This window comes from Hylaeus volcanicus, chromosome 1 (genome assembly GCF_026283585.1).
Source record: "Hylaeus volcanicus isolate JK05 chromosome 1, UHH_iyHylVolc1.0_haploid, whole genome shotgun sequence".
NCBI classification, from domain to species: Eukaryota; Metazoa; Arthropoda; class Insecta; order Hymenoptera; family Colletidae; genus Hylaeus; species Hylaeus volcanicus.
Genome location: NC_071976.1, coordinates 9,750,718 through 9,772,426, shown reverse-complemented (window position 1 = coordinate 9,772,426; position 21,709 = coordinate 9,750,718). Strand labels below are relative to the sequence as shown.

Sequence of the window (21,709 nt, the reverse complement as noted above, 5' to 3'; positions counted from 1 at the left end):
TTTTATAAAAAGTATATATATAAAGTATATATAAAGTATATATATATTGAAACATTTTATAAAAAGTATATATATATAGTTTGCATAAAAACGCATAAAAATATAATATCAATTTCAATTTCCTTTATTAAGTAAATTAGTAGATCATTTATTTTGTGTGGTGGCTACTTCAGTCCCACGCGAAAGAATATTTTCTAAAGCAGGATTACTTTTAACAGAAAAAAGAAACAGATTGCAAGCAGAGAAATTTATTCCTGAACAGTAATACATAGTTACTTATTTGTTATTATATATATTTTATTTCATTGTTACTTTGTTCTTTGTATTTTATTTATAGTATTCGTATTATGTTTTATGTATTAATTATGTATTATTTTCTAACAGTGTTACATTTTGTAAAAGTCTAAAGATACTTACAACTAAACTAAGACTTGCAATTCATAATTATTGACTTATATTCATTACTCTTCACTGTTCCTCATTAAAGCATTCCTTTATTTACTATTCTTTACTTTACTTTATTTTATGCGGTGTAGGTAATTCGCATTTTTGTTTTGATGTCGTTAATTACATACTTATGTATAATATATGTAAAATATACTTGGTTAGGGCGTTTTTCATTACGATCCATTTACTTTTTGAAGATTCTAACAACGCGTGCAAGGGACAGTTCTTCTTATGTTCTTCACCAATCAGAAGCGATCACGAAAAATCACGAGTCACTGTGAAAAATCACCGTGATTGGCAACGAACGTGATCGAATCACGAGTGATTCACAAGTAGCTGTTCTAGCCATCTCTAGTGTGGGTATCTATGTTAATAGACATTATCATTAAATTGTTAATTTATCAATTATCATAATTTATCAACTATTGCACTTGCGATGTAAAGTACAGATCTGTAGCAACATTCAAGGACCATTGTTGGAACGATTTGGAGAGGAATAGTTATTAAACATTGTTGACAGACGATCACGTTTATTTGAGGACGAAATCAGAACCACAGGATATATTTAACCAATCCTATTAAATTTTCAACTTGAAGTACCCTTGCAAATCCTAATTTAGATGTGTATTCGCTTCTCCGTGAGTTATCCTAACTTTTCGACATTTCCTGGCGTTTCTGAAGAAAAACAATTGCGCAAGCGAATCTAAATTTCGACTTTGTCGAGATATATCCTTTTCGAGGAGGTGTTGAAACCCGTGGCATTGTTGCAGCCGGTGCATGTGCACTCGACAGACCAGAAAGCCGCAAATAGTAATTTATTTCGTGTTGCAAGAACGTCACTTGCGGATAATTACACGTACTTTATAACAGAATCGTTGCGTTTAACGCATCCAACCATCTTTACTCTCTGCTACAATCGCATTGACACGTTTATCATAAAGATTTTTTAGAATTTTACTCATTTGGAAGGCGAATCTTTTATAATTAAGGTGGCTTTGCATAAATCGTAGCAAAGAGAATTCTATTTAAATTTTCAACGAGAAGTACCCTTGTAAATCATTTGTTGATTTTCATTTCTCCATTTTCTTTCTCCATTCCATTTCTTTGGAATCTTTTACTATTACTTTGAATGAATTTACTTTCGATGATTCACCGTAAACCGGAGATGGAGAACGGTACTCTTGGTTGATAACGCGAAGCACCGATAAAATGTAGTCAATCCAGTAAGTGGCAATTTTTTTAAGCACCGCAACATCGTTACACGCCTAATGTGACTTATCGTTTATTGGATCATTTATTCGTTGAGTTTCATGCCGAGCTTCCTTATAAGTATTCGAGCTATCATAAATCGAATACAGTTAGACCCAGCCTCGCGTAGGAGTTACCCATTTCATGACGAAATCCCGTTAGGCAGATTACCATTGGTCAATTTCGGTTTATTGTAAGCAAAAGGAGAACAGTGATCATTTTTTAGTACAGTCTTTATTTTATCAAATTTCTTCAGAATGTCGTTCTTTGGTAAATAAATAGAATTGAAATTTTAAATAGAAAATACAGTGGGTGTAGAATGTATTCGTACACCGATCAATTTCCCAAAAAACTTTTGTGTGAAATTGTAGTTTCTTAACTTCTTTTTTTTTTTGTAATCAATGATATTTTACATATTCTCGGAAGTCTTTAAGATAGATATAATCCAAACAACATTTGCTAGTTAATATAATTTGTGAAATTAACAAAAAAAATGCGAAAAGTGGGTAAAAGTATAGAAGCAATAAGTATTTGTACGATTCTTATGACGAACCATTTACAGCAGAGTTTGTAACGTAAACACATTGGTTTATTGCTCCGTGCGAATTAGAAAACATCAAATTTCTAGTAAAGTACTTTTAAACAGTTGTCCGAATACTTATTGCTTCAACATTTCTATCGATTAATTGTTTTTTCTTGTTAATTTCGCAACTTACATAAATAGCTATTTTTTTGTAATCTATCTATTTTAGACATTTCCGAGAATATGTAGAATGTCATTGTTTATAAAAAATAAGTTAATAAATTACAATTTTACACAGTTTTTTTGGAAATCGATCGGTGTACGAATACTTTCTACACCCACTGTAAATCATAGAATTTTTAATCACGCTAGTGTTAAATAAAATTGATTTATTTAAAGATCATAGGATGCTTATTCACTTTATATATTTTATTTAAATTTTTCGTTGTATGGCCCCCATTTGAAGCATACCACTGTAATATACATATTTCATTACCTAATACAAATATATTCCTGAATTAATTTTCTGAATTAATTTGTCACTTGGTTATTAAATATTTTACTGCATGGACCACTTCGCATGACAACAGTGAATAGGTTTCTTGTTGAAAATCAATAATTCGCTGCTTTCATGCATTTAATATTTAAACGAACACCCACATAGAAAATAGCCTCCCTTCAAATTAAATAATCGTGTAATAAATACCGAATTGAAACGTAGCTTTCGTACGCGGCAAAATAAATGAGTTTTCTGTAGCTTGAACTAGTAATTGATCAAGTTACGAAAGTTGGAAGAAAAGAACGTTTTGTGGCAGACTCGAGATCGTGTGCTGATCGTTACTGAAACTTTAAACTAGTTTTTCTCGAAACTGCATTTTTCATACTGCAGGAAGCGATAATGCGAAAAGTAATAAAACTTTTGATTTGAAATTTTAATAGCTATTTGTAATGTTTTTACATTCTGTGCGAAACGTAATCCTTAAACCCGTATAATCTACGAACTGGAAAACTTGTATATCACTTCTAATAACACAACAGATATTGGCATATTTTTAACTGTATTGCCAATCTTGTTAAAATCTCGTCAAGATCTGATCGAGATCAAGATCGAGATCCTAGAAATCTCGTCTCGTCTCGTCCCGTGCGCACCACTAATCGTCACCGAAGAAATGATTGCTGAAGATATCTGTATCTTGATCATTTTTAAATAATATATTGTAATCAACAAATTCGTGTATCAAGTTCAATACTTGCCCTACAAAACTACACTTTGTTCCATATCAAGATACACATTTAAACCTTCCAAAAAAATTGTTGAATTTCAGCGTCCCGAGTCGTTGGTATGTACCTCGAATGCAAAGGGTTAGATGATGAGGATTTGCTGTATCTTCGCCGTTTTCAAATATATCTTTACCAAAATATTCACGTACCAAGTTCAATATTTGCCCAATAAAACTACACTTTGTTCCATATCAAGATACACATTTAAACCTTCCAAAAAAATTCTTAAATTTCAGCGTCCCGAGTCGTTGGTATGTACCTCGAATGCAAAGGGTTAGATGATGAGGATTTGCTGTATCTTCGCCGTTTTCAAATATATCTTTACCAAAAAATTCACGTACCAAGTTCAATACTTGCCCTACAAAACTACACTTTGTTCCAAATTAAAATACGTATTTAAATCGTCCAAAAAAATTCTTGAACGTGACCATCTCAAGTCGCTGATAGTCCTCTCGAAAATCTCTTCTGCGCAAAGGGTTAATTTCCACCAAAATGTTTCGACTTACCGTTCTGGAGTCCCAGGGGTCCCCGCAGATTCCACATTTCCCTTTATTCCGTTGCCACTGTCTGGTGAATCCGCCACAGTAGCACTCGTTATCGTTGTAATCGTGCGGCGTGTCGAAGCCGTACCTCCACATCGAGGCCCTCGAGGGCGGCTCGATCAGTCTTCCGTGGCCAGAAGCATCCCTTACGACTAGCACGCATACGACGAACAATAAGCCAAGAAGTGTCTGGAGACGCATACTTGCGATGGCGAAAACTTGGCCCCTGAAATATCACGTTATTCTCGTTATTACGCGCGAGCATTGTCGCGACGTCATCGTATTGCGTCACTATGTGAAAGTACGCTTGAGGTAAACGTCGAACGACGACTGTTAGGTAAAAATAAACTTGATCGATCAGTGTTTATTTACAGGCACGCAAATCGAAGCTATTTTTTAACGGGATTAACCATTTCAGGGCCGAGCAACTGGTGTATGTGGAAATTACAACAGTAAGTGGAAATTTTATTTCTCTTTGACTCCAGGAAGGTAATACAAGGTGGATCTAATGGAAAGAAATTTGAAAGCTAAATTTCTTCGTCTTTAAAATATGAAATTGTAACCATACCCTACGGGACTAATGCAAGCAGAACAATAATGGAATTATTTCATTTATCTTTCCCTCTCCGGGTCCTATTCTCTTGTTAGAGGAATATATACATTGCTAGGAAGTTTTGATAACACATACGTGTGGGATTGGATGTAAGATGGTGATAAGAAACGGTTTAAGGTTCGATTAAACTAGAAATATGAAAGCTTATATGTAATATATGTAGTACAGTATATGTAGTACAACTGCGACGACTAACGACTGTTGACGACTTTCTACCTTCGACAACAACTATCGACTGACTCCCTGACAAGACGTCTAACCACCCCACGCTTGTTTCACTCTACCTCGCCTTTGTCTATGGGTTTTTCCCAAAAATGTGCTTTCGTCGCTGGGCCTAAGAGGGGAAAGTGCGTAGCAGCCCTCGCTTCCCCAGGTCTGCAGCCCGTGCCGCGTCGCCGCGACCCTATTGTAAATCTTAACCTATTTCCTTATCCTACATACGTGATAATACACGCGCATGATAAGATTGCAAAAGTTCAACAGACCTTACAGAGTCGCGGATATATTAATAAACTTTATCAACAGACTTTATCTGAAATCGAAATATATTATTTTCGTTCTCTATCGTCGTTCTTCATATTTCCATGAAGAGATAATTGAACAATCTCTTTTCCGAAGAATTCGTCCATGTTGAATACGAATTTTATTCCTCTCAAAGAGTATTTTAAATAATATTTCATGTTATTATTCGTATAATTCTTTCGCTAAAAATGCAATACTACATTTGAAATAAATGTTAATTAAAAGTTACTTTACAGTACATTTAGAATATCAAGAAACGTGGATATTTCTCTCAAAGAGTGTTGTAAATAATATTTCACGTTAGTATTCATAGAATTCTTTTGATTAAAAATTTAATAGTACATTTGAAATAAACGTTAATTAAAAGTTACATTACAGTACATTTAATTCGCAAGAAACGTAGATGTATTATCAGCAAACTTGAAGAGAAATCCATGAAATGGTTAAGTTAGGTTCTCCTAGCCGGAAGAAGAGTGAGGAAATATATTACACGCAAGATACGTATTACATACTGCCAGGACTATAATGCTGGACCGTGAATTCCACGTTTCAAAATCCGCCATGCATGCTATATTTATTGTAAATTATGTGCATAATATCATCTCGCATCACGAAAAGCCGGAAAAATGAACGTTAAACGCGTTCCTTTCGAATTTCCATAATAATTACAGGCGATATAGGCCATAAATAAAGTAAATACTTTCCATCGTACCTCATCGCGCTGCAACAGGATTAGAATCGAGCGTATCTATCGCGTTATCGCAATCATCAAACTGAAAATGCTAAATTGAAACAGTAAAGGAGCTAAGAATAGATTCTCCTATTACGATTCGTTTACGCCAGATCATGAGAAATTCTGTGGTACAATGAATTCGAGAATTACACGGATGTTGATCTTAGAGTTAGTTTGATTTCCGCGAAATCGCGTTTCCGCGCGAATATCACGCGTTACTCCTCGCGGAGCGTGTCCAATTGCCTTTCAGGTAGCTTTCTAATCGATCAGCTTCGATGTAAAGAATTGCCAAATCTTCGATCTGGCAATTCTGAACTTTCAACGAATTACTGTTCAATTTCCTCTTTATAAAAATACAAAAACGACATTTATCGACAGAGAAGTATTCCTTACCACGTCGATCGCCATGTCACCCATATATGGGTTTTTTTCACCCATATATGGGTGTTTTTCACTCAAGAACTAAAAAGATTAATTCTGAAAGTTAGACGTCACAGGAGATGAATCTAAATGAAGTTTTTGAATTTTGATGTAGTTACGAAACTAAATACCACGATAAATACTTCATTACCTACACTCTGATAGTCTAAATAATATTTCATCTTAGCAGAAATTTTCAAGAATATTCCTTTGGCAGTCAACGTGTTAATTAATATTAGAGACCATATACTCGACTGATCCATGAATTTCAATGAGTGGATTTCATATCATAGTACAATTCTTGAGACAATGCCTTGAATTTTTCGACATATACACCGTACTCTTCATCGAATTTTAATTTCCTCAATTATAATTCGTAAAATATTGCTACAGCGATATTTGCCCCCCTGACAAGCCGTAATTTCGCGGGTAATAAGGAAAGGGGCAAATATACATAAGAAAATGCAATTTCAAATGAAAACGAGGTTATTCGAAAACGCAATTTTAACAAAGGTTCCAGGTAGACACGACATTCCTCGCTGGAAGGCAGAGAAGTGCCAGCCACAAAGGAGTAACTGGCAAACCGGTTGCCACAAGGCTCCGCCATCGCTGTAAACACGTTATCGGAGCCAACCTGGAAACCGTGTATACTGATTGCAATGCACAAGGATATGGCAAGCGGAGGTATACGGGGGCACGTGCCCTCTGGACACTACGTTGCGAGGGAGTCGATCAGGGTTGAGTTGAAAAATCAATTTTTGGTCCTGGTATACTTCTTGTGGAGTAACAATTATTGGTTGATTTGTAGGATGAAATGATACAGAAACTAATCAACATTTATTAAAGGGTACGAATTTATTGAAAAAAGAAATAAAAATGATACATATTCTATAGGAAGTAGTATGGATTTATTAAAAAAAATATATATATAGAAATTCCAGATATTCTATAGGAAGGGGTGTAAATTTATTAAAGAAACAAAAATATAAATCCTACATTTTCTATAGGAAGAGGTATGAAAAGGGGTATTTATTAAAAACATAAATAAAAATCCTAGATATACAAAAGGGCATAAATTTATTGAAAAAGATAACAATTATAGATACACTACAGGAAAGGGTCATCAATTTTTGTTTAGATATAACCCACTTTTTCTTTGCCCGTATATACCTATTAATAAGAAAAGAACCTAACGTGGAAATAAGTTTAACGTGAACCAAGAACCGCGGGGAACGTGTTAAAAGGTTTCGAGTGTAGAGGAAAACCTACTTGCAGCGCAGTAAAATGCAGTAAAATGTAGATCGCAGCGTTCATCGCGAAAAACGTACAGTGACTCGCAAAATCATTGGCAGATGCGATGAATGACAGAAATATAAAAGATAACAGAAATTGTGAAAGGTTCTTATTCGGTGAATATAATATTTAGATTATAAGCATATAAAACAATATGATTTGATGGTGTGAAAAGGTACGAGACGAAACAATTCCATGCGTTATTTGGGTCACCAATTTATTGGCCATAAAAGGAGTTATAAAAGTTGATAGGTTTGATAGCGATAACTTTTATTAGGGTAACCTGTTATATCACGTTGAGAAGTCTCTTTGGCATTGATCCCATTTTTTGAGCAATCCTCTTCGATATTATGGCACTATTACATATTACAATTTAATTTACAAATGTATTTCCATTTTTAATCAAAGGTTTTCCAAAAATCTTTTACCTGTCCTTTATTTTATTTTCATACCCCAGTTACATACTGCGTGTGCCAATAATTTCGTGACCCAAATATTGAACGAAGAATAGTTTCAATTCTTTTCTAATAGTTTTCTAAGTCCATAGTCTAAATATTATAGTTCCTAAGCAACAAACGTAGCAAAATCCCTTATCATTTCTTTCATGGTCCACATCCTTGTTACTTCCTGTATCCACTAAGAATTTTGCGCCTCACTGTACGAGGCCTCGCATAAAATGAAGTGCTTCAGCCCCGGCGATCTCGATCCGAGGGAAATCAACCAAGCAGAGAGGCCACTCTTTTCTAGAGAAACATTCGGAATACATTAAACCTAATGAAAAAGTCCGTACGATAGACGTGATATCTCTTACTGTGTGAAACTCGAAGCCAAGCCACCTAAACAGCGCAGGGTGAACGGTCGCTACGAGAAAACGAATCGAAAACCGTGGAAGAATTTGAAATATTCTGCGAGTTGTTTAGCGCGCGCACCGAGAAAATGGAAATTCGGGGGCTATAAATTAGTTTTTGCGGGGAAACAAGCGAACCGTGGTCTCCACCGGCGCCAGACAGCGCAGGGGATCGATATTGTAAAGCAACTCGAGCTACCTGCACGTGCATTCGCAATAGGTTCATGTTAATTAAAAAAAAAAAAAAAAAAGGTCCTTAGAATAGTTCGCCTAAAATACGAAATTAAAGTTTGTCAATCTAGGAAAATTTAGGGGGATCTCTTTGCCACCAAATATGCTACTTCTTTGCTTCAATCTTCCATTTTGCTATTATTCAAATTTAGGAAGAAATCCTTCCGTTTTTTTTTTTTGATCGATTAATTTTATTTAACTTTGCTAAGCGCTGAAGAATTAATTTTTAACGCATACAATTCTTTTAATTCATTAAACGTCAATCGTGAGATTCCTAATGTATTTTACATTTATTTTTGAACAAACATACATGACAACCTCGATTGTACATATTTGTTAAAAAATGTTATCGAACGAAAGCGTTTCGCACTTTTAATACAGTTTGAAAACTACCGAACAAGATCCTTCGATATCGGTAAATTAATACCAATGCAGCACGGTATTAATTAACGATCCAGGAAACGAGTGGACGCTGAGCAACAAAAACAAGGTTCCATGGACAATGAAAAAATAAAAGCTAGTTTCCATAAACAAGAACGTTGAATTCTTTTGGGTGCCAGAGGAATGAAAATCAATTTCGGGAATGGCACATTCAATTAACACATTAGCGCACCATGTAGGTCATCCGCGGCAACTGAAGTCCTTTTTGAATATCAATAAAAAAAAAAAAGAGGGATATACTTTTGCATGAAATGTTAAACAAACGGCACGAGAAAATGAAAATATGAATAATTTAATACGGGTAACAGTTGCGCGTAATTAACCTTGCGCAGACACAACCCCGCGGAGAAACAAAATATTATTCTGGAACAATATTGCACCCGCGTGCATTTGCATATTGCGTTTAATTATATGGGTTCTTCGAGTAATACCGCGTGTATGGAGAATAGCTGTTCTACTTGCTCTCATTAAGAATTCATCAGACTATCTGGGAAGTGATAGTGTTACTGGCAAAAAGTGTGTTAGAGAAACGAGTACAGAGATAACTTTTTAAGTTTCTACACTAGAATGCTCAAAATAATTGGATGGTCACATATTGAGATGAAACAACAGGTATGTGAACAAGTATTGCGCATTTCTAGTGCAAGGTGAGTTACACTTTTATTACAAATTCAGAGACCACTGTCAGACTCCTCTCGAAATAATTAGGAGATTGTGTACTCGAAGATAACTAGTATTTTCTAGTATTAGTTACATGCAAAAATGAGACAAGTTTTATCTGTCTGTTCTTATTAATTCAATGAAGAATATACAAAAATGGGCCTCAAAACAGTAACGCCAAAAATAATTATTCAAAAATGATTCTAAAACACTGTCGTACACAAAAATAACTGTACGAAAAAGGGCCTCAAAATAATAATGCCCAAAATAATTATTCCAAAATGGTTCTAAAACACTGTTATACACAAAAATAAGACAGATTGTATCTGCCTGTTCTTGTTAATTCAATGAAGAATATACAAAAATGGGCCTTAAAACAGTAATGCCCAAAATAATTATTCAAAAATGATTCTAAAGCACTGTCGTACATAAAAATAAGACAGATTTTATCTGCCTGTTCTTACTAATTCAATGAAGACTGTGCGAAAAAGGGCCTCAAAATAGTAATGCCCAAAATAATTATTCAAAAATGATTCTAAAACACTGTCATACCCAAACATAACTCCTTTCTGTCTGCTCAGAGTTACCCAACAAACAATACACCTCATAAATGACCTCAAAATAAATCGTTCGTCCATACCATGAGTCCCAAATTCAACCCAACAAAAATTCGAAAAAAAAAAACCGATTACTCCTCATATTCGTAAAAAATTACTCCTTACTCCTCGAAAATTAGATTGCACTTTCACCTCGTGATCTCTCCTAATTATTTCGAGAGTCGCAGTTTGAAGGAGTCAAGAACCAAGCAGCTCCCACGGCACTGAACCGGCGTCGAGGGTCAGAATAATTTGCGCACACGTACCGTCAACGGGAAAGGAACGGAAGGCCCGGCTCGCTCGGGAGTGTACACGTATCTGGCATCGGGTGAATCAGGCCCGCGGAAAAGGCCCGGACCCCGGTCAGTCGACGACTGAACTCGACTTTGCTCGGCTGGGAGCACGGACCCTCGCCGATGTGGGAGTAGGTCATTAGAACGAGGCATTCGCTCGTATTCGCGGCACGACTCGACGCGCCGAGACGATACGGCTCGACACGCGTGGCCCACACCTTTCGGTGGAAAGCTGGCATCAAAATGAGTTTCCAATCGCTTCCTTGGTGGGTGTGGGTATATGGAAATCTTGATCAAAGGCTTTTCAACGCGGTGGAATTCTATTGTCGAGCAGGATCAACGTAGGGGGACTGTAAAGGCTGGAGACACTCGGAGTGACACTTAGAGAGACAGGTTTACTGAGTTGTCTAGTACGGGTGGGTGGGGATCTAACATTGGTTCCAACAAAGGTCTAACAAACGTTCTTCGATGCACTGGACTTGTATTTTTTTTAAATAGGGAACAATGCTTAGATAATTGGTAAATATTGGATGAAGTCAAATATTTCAAAGGAGCTTTTAGATCAAGGCTATCCTTAGAACGAGTTTCTAATTGCTTCCTAGGTGGGTGTGGATGTGTGGCAACCTTGACAAGCTGTTTTTCAACGTAATGGAATTTTATTATAGAGAAGTATGCACATAGAGGTACTGCGAACGTTAGAAATACAATTATTAAGACACTTATAAAGATACTTGTGATGAGCAACTAAGTCATTGTTTAAATGCAATATATATTATAAAGTATATATGAATGTAGTTAACAAAAGTATAAAGTTTAATTCATTCATTTGATACAATTCATTTAATTCAAAAACTGTCCAATTTCGTCGTCACTATTATAATTAGAATAAACACTATCATTCATTTGATACATTTCATTTAATTAAACTATTTTTTTAATATCTCGATGGAGTCCTTTTCCAACGAATAATTCCCTTTAAACGTTGAAGCACATTGCAGATAATTTTTTTTGTTGCTTATTACTCCAATGTTCATGTCTTGGATCGCATTGTTCCAATAAAACCTAAACCTACGACGAGTCTACGTGGTCCATCTCGGTGTTAAGAATCCCCGGCGTAACGCGTCGCGACGAATTGCGATGATCGATGGCTGTATCATTGGCAAATCGAGCGGATCCGCCTCGGCGATTAGAAATTCGCGAGAAATCGCGAGGACAGGGCCAGCCTCCGAGACGTTTTGCAATTTCCTTTTCATAGAGCTCGCGCTGCGCTCAAGAGCAAGGTACTTTCCGCTCAATTTCCGCAGCGTGTCGCGTGAAAGTGCAGCCTCGTGGAACAGAATGACGACGAACTGCTTGACTTTAGTCATCCTGGTGCGAGGAGTGAACGATCTCGCGTCGACGGAGCTGGGGCTGTTAAGCGTTCATGCAAGGCTGACTAATTCGCGGAAAGTTTTCTTTCGAGATCAACATCGGACGCCGTTCGTCAATTGTCAGTTTGTTTTTGCTGTTCCGTATGTTTATTGTACGAAAATGAATAGAGGTACAAGAACAGGTAACACAGGTACACATTAGATTACAGAATGTATTAGGTTGTCCCAAAAGTTTCTTTCGTGAGTTGCATTCAATTATTTTCTGTGGCAGCGTTTATATTAGGTTGTCCCGAAAGTTTCTTTCGCGAGTTGCACTCAGTTATTTTATGTGGTCGTGTTTACATAAATAGACAATCTAATTACATAGATATTCATGTTGTAACAGTAATCGAGCAAAATGAGTCGTGCACAATTCAGTAATATAACATAAAACATAAACTATTGTGCATGTATTACTTATTAATAAAGCGAAAGAAACTTTTGGGACCACCTAGTATAAATAGACAATCTAACTTCTTAGACATTGATGCTGTAACAGTAATGGAGCGAAATGAATTGTACACAATTTTGTAACGTAACATAAAACATAAAATATTGTGTATGAATTAATTATTAATAAAACGAAAGAAACTTTTCGGACAACCTAATATTTTTAATATTGTTATCTCGAAAGAATAAATTTTCCTGGTAAATGTTTACACAGGTAATGTACAGGTCCGCCACCCTCAATTATTTTCACCTTTTTAATATGGACCAGCAAAACATTAATTCGAATATTTTCGAAAGAGCTCCCGCGTGAATACGATTATTTAAGCAATATATAAACGTATTCTGTGTTTTTAATTCCATTGGCTGTTCGTGGAAATGCAAGAGAACATTTTATTTTCTCTAAAGGAGTTCTCCCTCGGTGAACAGTATTTGGCACGAATATGGAAATATAGAATGCGGTGAAAGTATTGAAATGTATTACCTACTTTTCGCAAAACATATGCTGAAACAGTCTCCATTCGCCTTCGTGCGTATACTTGTAATATATTCACGACAAGTTTTACCATCCTCGAGAGTCTCGTTAGCAATGATTCTTATTTTCTCCGCAAAAGTATCTCATCATTAATCTTCATTATCGAGTACAGTATTCAAGATCGAAATGGAAAAATGTTTAAATTCAAGAATTTAATCAATAACATGATCTTAATAAATATTTCTTACAGAGTCTTGTTATATTAAATGAAAATATAAATACTTAATTACTACGTAATTCTACTGAAATATTTGACCAAATGTATTCGATACATTGCAGACTATTTATGGGTATTTATGAGTGTTAGAAGAACCATTACTTTTATTGTTTCATCCTCAACTATTTATACTAGACGATCAACGATCTTGTCTCGACTCAAGTGTCTGTCTAATGTCGGTGTTGTTAAGTATGTATAAGCTGTATATTCACTCTACATTCATCCTCCTCTATAATATAATTCTAGCACGTTGAAAAACCTCTCGTCAAGGTGGCTGCACATTCACAGCTACCTGGGAAGCATAAGAAACGCGATCCAAGGATAGATATCATCTAAGAGCTGTATAGAAATGTTTAGCCAAGTCCGTTCAAAATTTTCCTATTATTTGTAAGCATTGTTCCGTGTTAAAATATAAATCCGATCCATCGAAGAACCTTCATTCCTAATTGTTACATGCACACCCATCTTATACTAAACAACCCAGTAATAGTATCTCTACAAGTATCTTTAATATTTACAGTCTTCCCACACGTTGCATTCAAGCAACGAGTCTAGCTAAAAAAATTATAAAACAATATATTACAAAACCTCGACTACTTCAATTTTCGTCTCAGGCAAAAATATAAAGCAAAAAGTTGTTTAGATATTAAAGTTACTCCCTGTATATTCCATTTGATGAAATTCTGACTGAAAAGAAATCGCAAGAGTCTTACCAACGAAGCGAATTCGTCGAGCACCACGAAACAGTGCGGCTTCGGACTTTTCCTTTTAACCAGACCGAATGATTCAACCGGATGACCGGTTCGGGAGGTTCGCCACAATGGTACGTCCGCAACCATAAACGCTGCCACTCGGCCAACACCCTCGAGGCAAAGACCGAGCGATCGATTCTGTGCGCGGAAACCTCACTTTCCTCAGCTTCGTGCATCCACTCTTGCATCTCGTCTGCGTCATTTCCGGGCCAGCTAACGCTTTGATTCCGACTCGGAAAATACGAATACCGCATTTTCAGATCTATTTGCTTTTTTCTTCACAACTAGAAAATGATCCAGGGCGGAATCAAAAAAATGACTTGAAAATTCCCTGATGAAATATAAGCCACAATGTGCGCTATCGTTTCGTTCTTCCGTATTTCGCGATATTGGAAACGAGAAGGCTTATTCGATGGATCGTTCGATGTCGTGGAAATTAAAAAATCCCCTCTTTAATCCGCCGCGCCGCGAAGTCTTCATCGCGAATTACCTAGTTTCCGTCGACAAATCCCTCGTCGCACGACCTACAAACTTAAAACTCTAAAGCTTTCGTGGAAACGGCGGGTTTTCGATCCAGTGAAACGCTCGCGGCGATGCCAATCCCGCAATATCAGGCTCGCTTGTAAATACAGACCGATAACCGATGCGAATTTTCCGATGGCGCGACGCGAAGCTAATAAAATTTATCGATACCGACATCCTTCCGTCATTGTTGCAGAAATTGTGTCAAGAACTCCAGATGTGCAATAAAAAAAAAAAGACGTGTCTTTGATAAATAAATACTTACAAATATGTTTCATCAAGAACGTTTCTTCATTTGAGTATTATGAGTAATTAGTGATGTTCGGTTTTTAAATTTTAGATTACTTTAACAGAATGAACAGAATTGAACAGAAAACATTTAGAATCAATGGAGCCTCTAATACTTATTCAGATCTTCTTCAGTAATTTTAATAATGCTCCCAATAATTCTAACAATTAATAAAAATTGGCAGTAGTTTATTTTCTGTTCAAGACCCAAGATTGTTAAATAGTTGAAGAGTTTGCCTGTGTAAGATATGTGTTGTGTACTTATAGTTCGACAGGTAAATATCGCGTGGTTGCAAAGATTTTTCATCAAGGAAATGGGGGTGGCTTTTCTCGGGAACGGTCAGGTACCAATCAAAGGCCTTAAAGGCTGCCGCGCTCAGGGCGATGGTAAGAGGAAATGAGTAATTGATTAGGCTATTTCATGGTTCATCTGACCTCGTACCTGGCATTTAAATCGCGGTTTTTTAGCCACAAAAGAACTAACCTTGGGTGTCTTTCAGGAAAATAGAAATGAAAGTATGATAATTTATCGCTGTCTCGATGACTACTTTATTAACAAACATCCTTGATACTATACTGATATGATACTTATTACTATAAAATTTATTTATGTAAATTTCATAGTGTAAGTAACAAGAATGACAATTGTAAAAATTGTAAAACCCCTTCCTCAAAATAAAAACAAGAACGAAATCATTTTCCCTGAATGATCATTATTAAACGTTATCCCTTTATTTCCACAAATATAGTTGAATTAAAGATTGGAAAAGTAGTAAAAGAGTACAAATTATACGAAATAATACAAATTTAATTACTGTAGTTAGTTTTTGCATTAAACTGGGTAGACTAAGCATTTATGGCAGAGGCAATTTGGAGTAATGAAGATATTCCTTAGAAAGGTATGATTCATAATCTGAACATTCAAGAGCGAACAGCTCATAGACACGTATTCCGTCTGAGAATCTTTCCTGTTTAACCGTTACGATACTAAAATAAAATACAAAAGCATTTGCTCGAATTTGCATTCGAGAATTGTAAAAACAATTTTTATGGAAATTTTAAAGTAACTATTAAAAGTAATAAGATAATATATTTGAAATGTTTTAATACACACAATAATTGAATATCATTTCATAATGTATGTACATAATTATTCTTAATTACGTATTTAACTGATGATAATTTCTATACAGAAAAAGAAGTCAAGCAAATAAATTACGTTAAAAGTAAAACGGATGATGTATCAGGGACAAAAATAACATCTCGTCAATGATTTGCTACAGAGTTAACAATTTATTACATAATAGTGTGATAAATATCTAAAAAGATACAATTTTCTTGTTGTGTCGTAATTTTGTATAATATACATCGAAGTATTTTGAGCAATCGTGTATAATACAATGTTTGAACGATCAATAAATTTTTAACGCTCGATTTGAACATCGTATCGCGTAATTCCAGTATGAAAATTTCAATAGAACTCATCATCCTTAGGAAATACGAGCATTTAACACGTTTGTTGTTCCGCTATCAAAATTAGTTTGCAACTATTGACGAGCAAACAATGGAAAATTACAATAAATTTTATACAAATCGAAAATTAAATTACGCAATTATATTTCACTTATTTCAGACTGGAAATTATTCAATGTTATAATAAACAATGAAAAATTTATACAAAATAACAGTCGATTATGCCTATTATTTTATCAAAGCGTGCACCATGCATTAAAGTTCGATTCGTTAACAATCGTAAAAACACGTAAGTGTGCAAGGGCTTTGATTAAAAACGACACTGGTCGTTCGAAAATTCTTTTTCGTTCAATTATGAATCGAGCTCGTAAAAATGATAAAAAGTTGGAAAATAGTTTACTACTTGGATAATGAGTATTGCGTACAGTTATCATCGAGATAAAATTTGAATTACTTTTGCATGAAGTACATTAAACATCTACAAATGAACGTACTACTAATTTGTAATTGTTGAAGATAAATAAAATATCATATATTACATAACGACGGTGCCGTTTTTAAAGTTTCCATTAAAGTACTCCTTGCACAGTGACAAAATTTGTTCGAACAAACGATCAGTGAGTACTTTCAGAAAGTATCGTGTGTAAAAAGTGAAATAGACCATCGAAAAACGTGGAAATGTGATATGTAGATTATACAGAAAAGCGAATGTTCAAAAATCCGTGTTCGACAAACTAAACGGTACGTTATACTAATTGACCAATGTTTTTTTGGCACGTTTCGAATGTGTTCCAGACCATTTTTCTCTTAACTTACGATCTACGTCTATTCTAAAAAAAAAAAAGTTTTAACGAGCACTAAATTGTCGATCGTCTAATCACAGTCACGTCGTTAAAAAATTATATAAATTGTTTGAACAACATGGTCGTTAAATTTTGTACAAATACTCGTTCGTTCGCACTTTCGTGGCTCGATAAACATACAAACTCCAAAGTGATACGCTTTCGTGTTTCAATTAAAAACAGAAGAAAAAAAAAGATTGCGTGACCGTGACTGACGTCACCACAAAACTTATACGTATTAGATACAGTTTTGTATAGACCAGATCTAATTGCTTAGGTAAAGGCTAGAGGTCAATCTAGGGGCTGATTTACATTTTCAGTTAGCAAACTTCGCACGATGTTCCCTTTATTGGAGTTTAATGAGACGCCGCTGATTAACTGAAATATAAATTAGCCCCGATAAACGTGCGAGTCACTGAGTATCACAAATATTTTTTTTTTTTCCTTTCCTGAATTATTAGTATTGACTTAGAGGAGTTTCTCAAAGAGAGTGGCTACATTTAATAGGTAATCGATTTTAAGAGGATAGCTAACAGTTTCACGATTATGAAACTCAGTTACTCCATTCAAGAAAACGTCACACGAACACACATGTATTTTCCCTGTTCGTATTTAAGCGATAAAAAAAAAAGTAAACAAGCGATGAAGTAATGGAAGAGTAATGTAAGGAATAAATATTTCTTCAAACACTTTCTTTTTTACATTTGGATTCAATTTAAGTTCCAAATTGAATCATTATTTTTCCCAATTTTTAATACAGATAGCGCAAATTTTAAACTAGTATACGAACGAACCAATTTTATCTCGCGAACACCAATTATTAAATTACTTGAAAGGCAATAATTATTTTCACCTTATTAAATAAATACTTTCCTGAAACGCACATAGTTAATCAATCGACATGTTTGAAAATACATTACTCTTTGCATTATTAAGTAACAGACTTTTGTGACTTACGTGTATCGTAATAGCGTGCACCTAATAAGGGGATATTCTAGTCTGGCTACAAAAAAAAATTAGGACATTTTACGAATTAATTTTCATTCAAAAATACAGAATAGTTTAAAGATACTGCTGAGCAATCACCAGTTAATCTATATGAGTATAGCTGCACTGTACAATCTAATTTCAACAAAACTTCAGAAGATACATTTAAGTCCTCGAACTCTAAGAAAGTACTCCAATCGATTTTTCCACAATGCTAGACTAGAATACACCCTTAACTTCAACATAGTTTACACAGCTCGTTGAATGCACACCTGTGTCGTAAGGCAATATTATTCTTCATATCCTAATGTATGCAACCCTTGGCTTTCCACATATTTGTCATTACCATCGTGTTGTAAAATACACTCACCATTTCTACTATACTATACATGTACATACATACAGTGAATTTGATCTATTTTAAACAAAATCTTAAAAATCATAACAAGTATCATGTTTGTACATGTAAAACATTTTTTTTTTTAAATATTACAATTCAAAAGTTTCGTTTGCTGATTATAAAGTATTATTTTTAGTCGTATATACTCGAGTATACGTTATGCAAGAAATCTTGCAACTGTTGTTAGAGAGGAAACAGTTTCATACTGATGTATCCTAACTACATACAGGGTGAGTGGTGTGAATATGATTACGTATTACTTGCTACGTAAAAAGAATGTCTTTGATGTAGCTAAATGCTACTAGAAATTCATATTATAGTGATTCAATTACTTGATACAATTTGGTTGTTTAAAATATATAAATAAAAATATTGATACTAATGAATTGCAAGGACATCAATAGGAATTATATATTGTATGTTCTTTAAAGTTCGTTATAATTCAATTTGATTAAAAATTTTGTAACACAGATATTATCATGCTGTCACCCAGTATATAAGTATTACAGATATATATGCAGCTCTCAAGTACTACATTATGTAATAGGTAAAACAAATTATTATATTACATTTGGCATTAGAATTATGGAGTCTACATAAATCGAGTTATAAAACATATTTAGATGTAAAAAGATATCCTCAAATTTGAATGGCAATAAATTGAGAACCATTTTAAAAATGATTCTTAGAGATTATTCAAATATTAAAATTATTTTAAACTATACTAATTTTCTAATAAACTCTATGCAATATATAATTTATCAATAACAATTATAACTGATACATTTGGTATGAATACTTGGTATCAATTAAAAATTGATACATCAAAATGTGTACAAATTATTTGTGCATAAAATAAAAATTAACATTTTTAAATCTTACTGGTTCTCCTATTCTGTGTGGACATACAAGCATATAGATTGGCCCCAATATCGCACTTACAGAGGAAGTCAAATAAATTATTTGTCAATAATACCTGTTGATCCCATACTATTTATTTAAAATAAAGAATAAGATCTACGAATAAATCATGATATTAGATCCATGGAAATTATATTTTTGCACAACTAACACCTACCAACTATAGGGTATAAAGATATCAAAATAATTTGAACAATTGCTTTAATATATTTTGCAACCTATTAATTATAAAATTTATACTCTTAGATGTGAATAATTACTGGAAGATGTAGTAACATTAGCTGCCTTTAAACTAAAAGAAATCCTATATGCAGAAGTAGATAATGAATTTTTTAATGTTACTTTTCTTTTAAATGTATTATGAAATAAATCAAAATATTGCATATGTAAGAATTACCTTTTGAAATTAAAAGTTAAAAAGCTATTAATATAGTTAATAAAGCAATTTGTCCCCTTTTATAGATATAATAATTATTTCTTCTTTCATTGCTAATAACTTATGCTATCAACTCTTCCATAGTAACACGTTAAAACAAGGACGAACTTTCCATATAAATTGTAACTATATACTATTGTATTAATTGTTGATAGCATTATGCACTTCTTTTAAATTATTACAGTAGTTTTAAAAGATTTGGAAAGAATTTGTGTGAACAAATCAAATGTATTTGCAGAAGTAGTCAAACAAAATATTACTAAATGTTCCAATCTTATTTTAACTGTGGATTTTTATGTTGTCCTACAATCTTATTACGTAGCAAATTAAAATGCCCAACAACCTGGGACAATTGAGCTTTGAGAGAATCTGAAAGTTGCTTTTGTAACTGTTGAACCTCCAATATCTCTCGGTGAAGGTTTTCATAATCTTTTGTAACTTGATGAACAGACCGTAATAGACGAAGCACAGAGATCTGTTAAAAGCACAAAACAAACAGCAACTTAAAAATGGAAATTCAATTGTTTATCTTAATGACTGTCAAAAGGATCTACTCCATTAGACTTTTTTTCCATCAATTGACCAGTCAACAGTAGAAAACATGTAAATGATTCCGCTGACTACGATTTTTTATTTCAGAAATCTGACTCTAAAGCACCAAGCATGAAAGAAGTGTAAGTTGCGTTTTATTTCCGAGCATTGTGTCAATCAAAACATACCTCGCTGTCTGGATCTTCAAATTCTTTCTCAAAGGCGTCAATTTGCCACGCGATCATATCTAATTTGCCGTCAGCTTTTTGAACCTGTCGTGACAGAAAATTTACGAAAACACTGAATAAATGTTAGCCAGGGAGTGACAATTAACCATTGAAAATTGACCAATTTCGAAAGTTTCCGTCAACGTGAAACGTGGAAGATATACGAAACGTGCAAGTCGAAAATGATTAAGAATTGCACTTACACTTTGTTCGAGATGTACGATAGCAGATTCCATGGTGGACTGTCAAAAATAACAGATTATTTTATACGAAAAAACGTAACTAACAGGACGCTCGTACACAACCGACGGTTACTTTATCACGCTAGAATCGATATGCGCTCACGAGCACGTTTGAAAAGCTGCGAATAGCGGTTACAACCCTTTATTTACATATCCCAACGCATGGTGGCAGCATCGTCTACATTTTTCAAGCGCAGGCGTGCGTTTTCAATCAGACGATGTACTTACCTATACTGATACACGATAGGTCTGCCTTTATTTGGAGAATATTGAAAACTAATCATTTTTCAGATATTTTACAACTTTCCATTTCATAAGCTAACTTTTGTTAAGCAGTACATACATGTGTATACACTCTTGTTGCAGTGTACAGATGACGTGATACTCCATATGCATTCAGAATCAGGATCTGAAAAACATCTAAGTTTCGTCTTTATAAGACTACCATATGAATTGATATGAATTATGTGATAAGCTGAACCACAGACGAGGTGAGAAATAGATCAGTTACTCATTGTGAATTTCAAACTGAATTACCGATCTCGTAAATAATAATTAGTGGAATTGAAGCGCACTCTTCAATGACGGTGACTCGGCGAACCACATTTAACCAAGATACCAAAGTCGATAACTCTACCAATCTAGCTTTCTGTTATCGATGAAAGAAAGCACAATATCATTTGAATAAATAAACTTTCACATGTGAATGGAACATTTAGATGAAAGCTGTCCTGACTAAGAATTTTAATTACAATGAATTTACTAAATCGTATAGAGTTTACTGTCTTCG

At 34.4% G+C, this 21,709-nt stretch overlaps 1 protein-coding gene and 1 long non-coding RNA gene across 4 annotated transcripts in view; one reads left to right on the top strand and one right to left on the bottom strand.

The window, feature by feature from the left end:
- The window catches only part of LOC128884204 (uncharacterized), a 23,441-nt gene extending 2,719 nt beyond the window's left edge, over nucleotides 1–20,722 (bottom strand). Inside the window, exons 1-2 of one of the 3 annotated variants that reach the window (XM_054137404.1) lie at nucleotides 20,639–20,722; nucleotides 4,006–4,267 (exon numbers count right to left, since the gene is read on the bottom strand). In XM_054137404.1, coding sequence (XP_053993379.1) covers nucleotides 4,006–4,242 — 237 coding nt within the window. In that variant the 5' untranslated portion in view covers nucleotides 4,243–4,267; nucleotides 20,639–20,722. Of the gene's footprint in view, nucleotides 1–4,005; nucleotides 4,268–10,550; nucleotides 11,060–20,638 lie in introns of those variants that run through there. The other 2 variants (XM_054137414.1, XM_054137394.1) reach the window with 2 other exon arrangements.
- Nucleotides 4,274–8,602, top strand: LOC128884210 (uncharacterized). The gene is made up of 2 exons (XR_008459286.1): nucleotides 4,274–4,493; nucleotides 6,843–8,602. It is a non-coding gene; the product is annotated as an uncharacterized LOC128884210 (long non-coding RNA).
- Nucleotides 20,723–21,709: the final 987 nt, after the last annotated feature.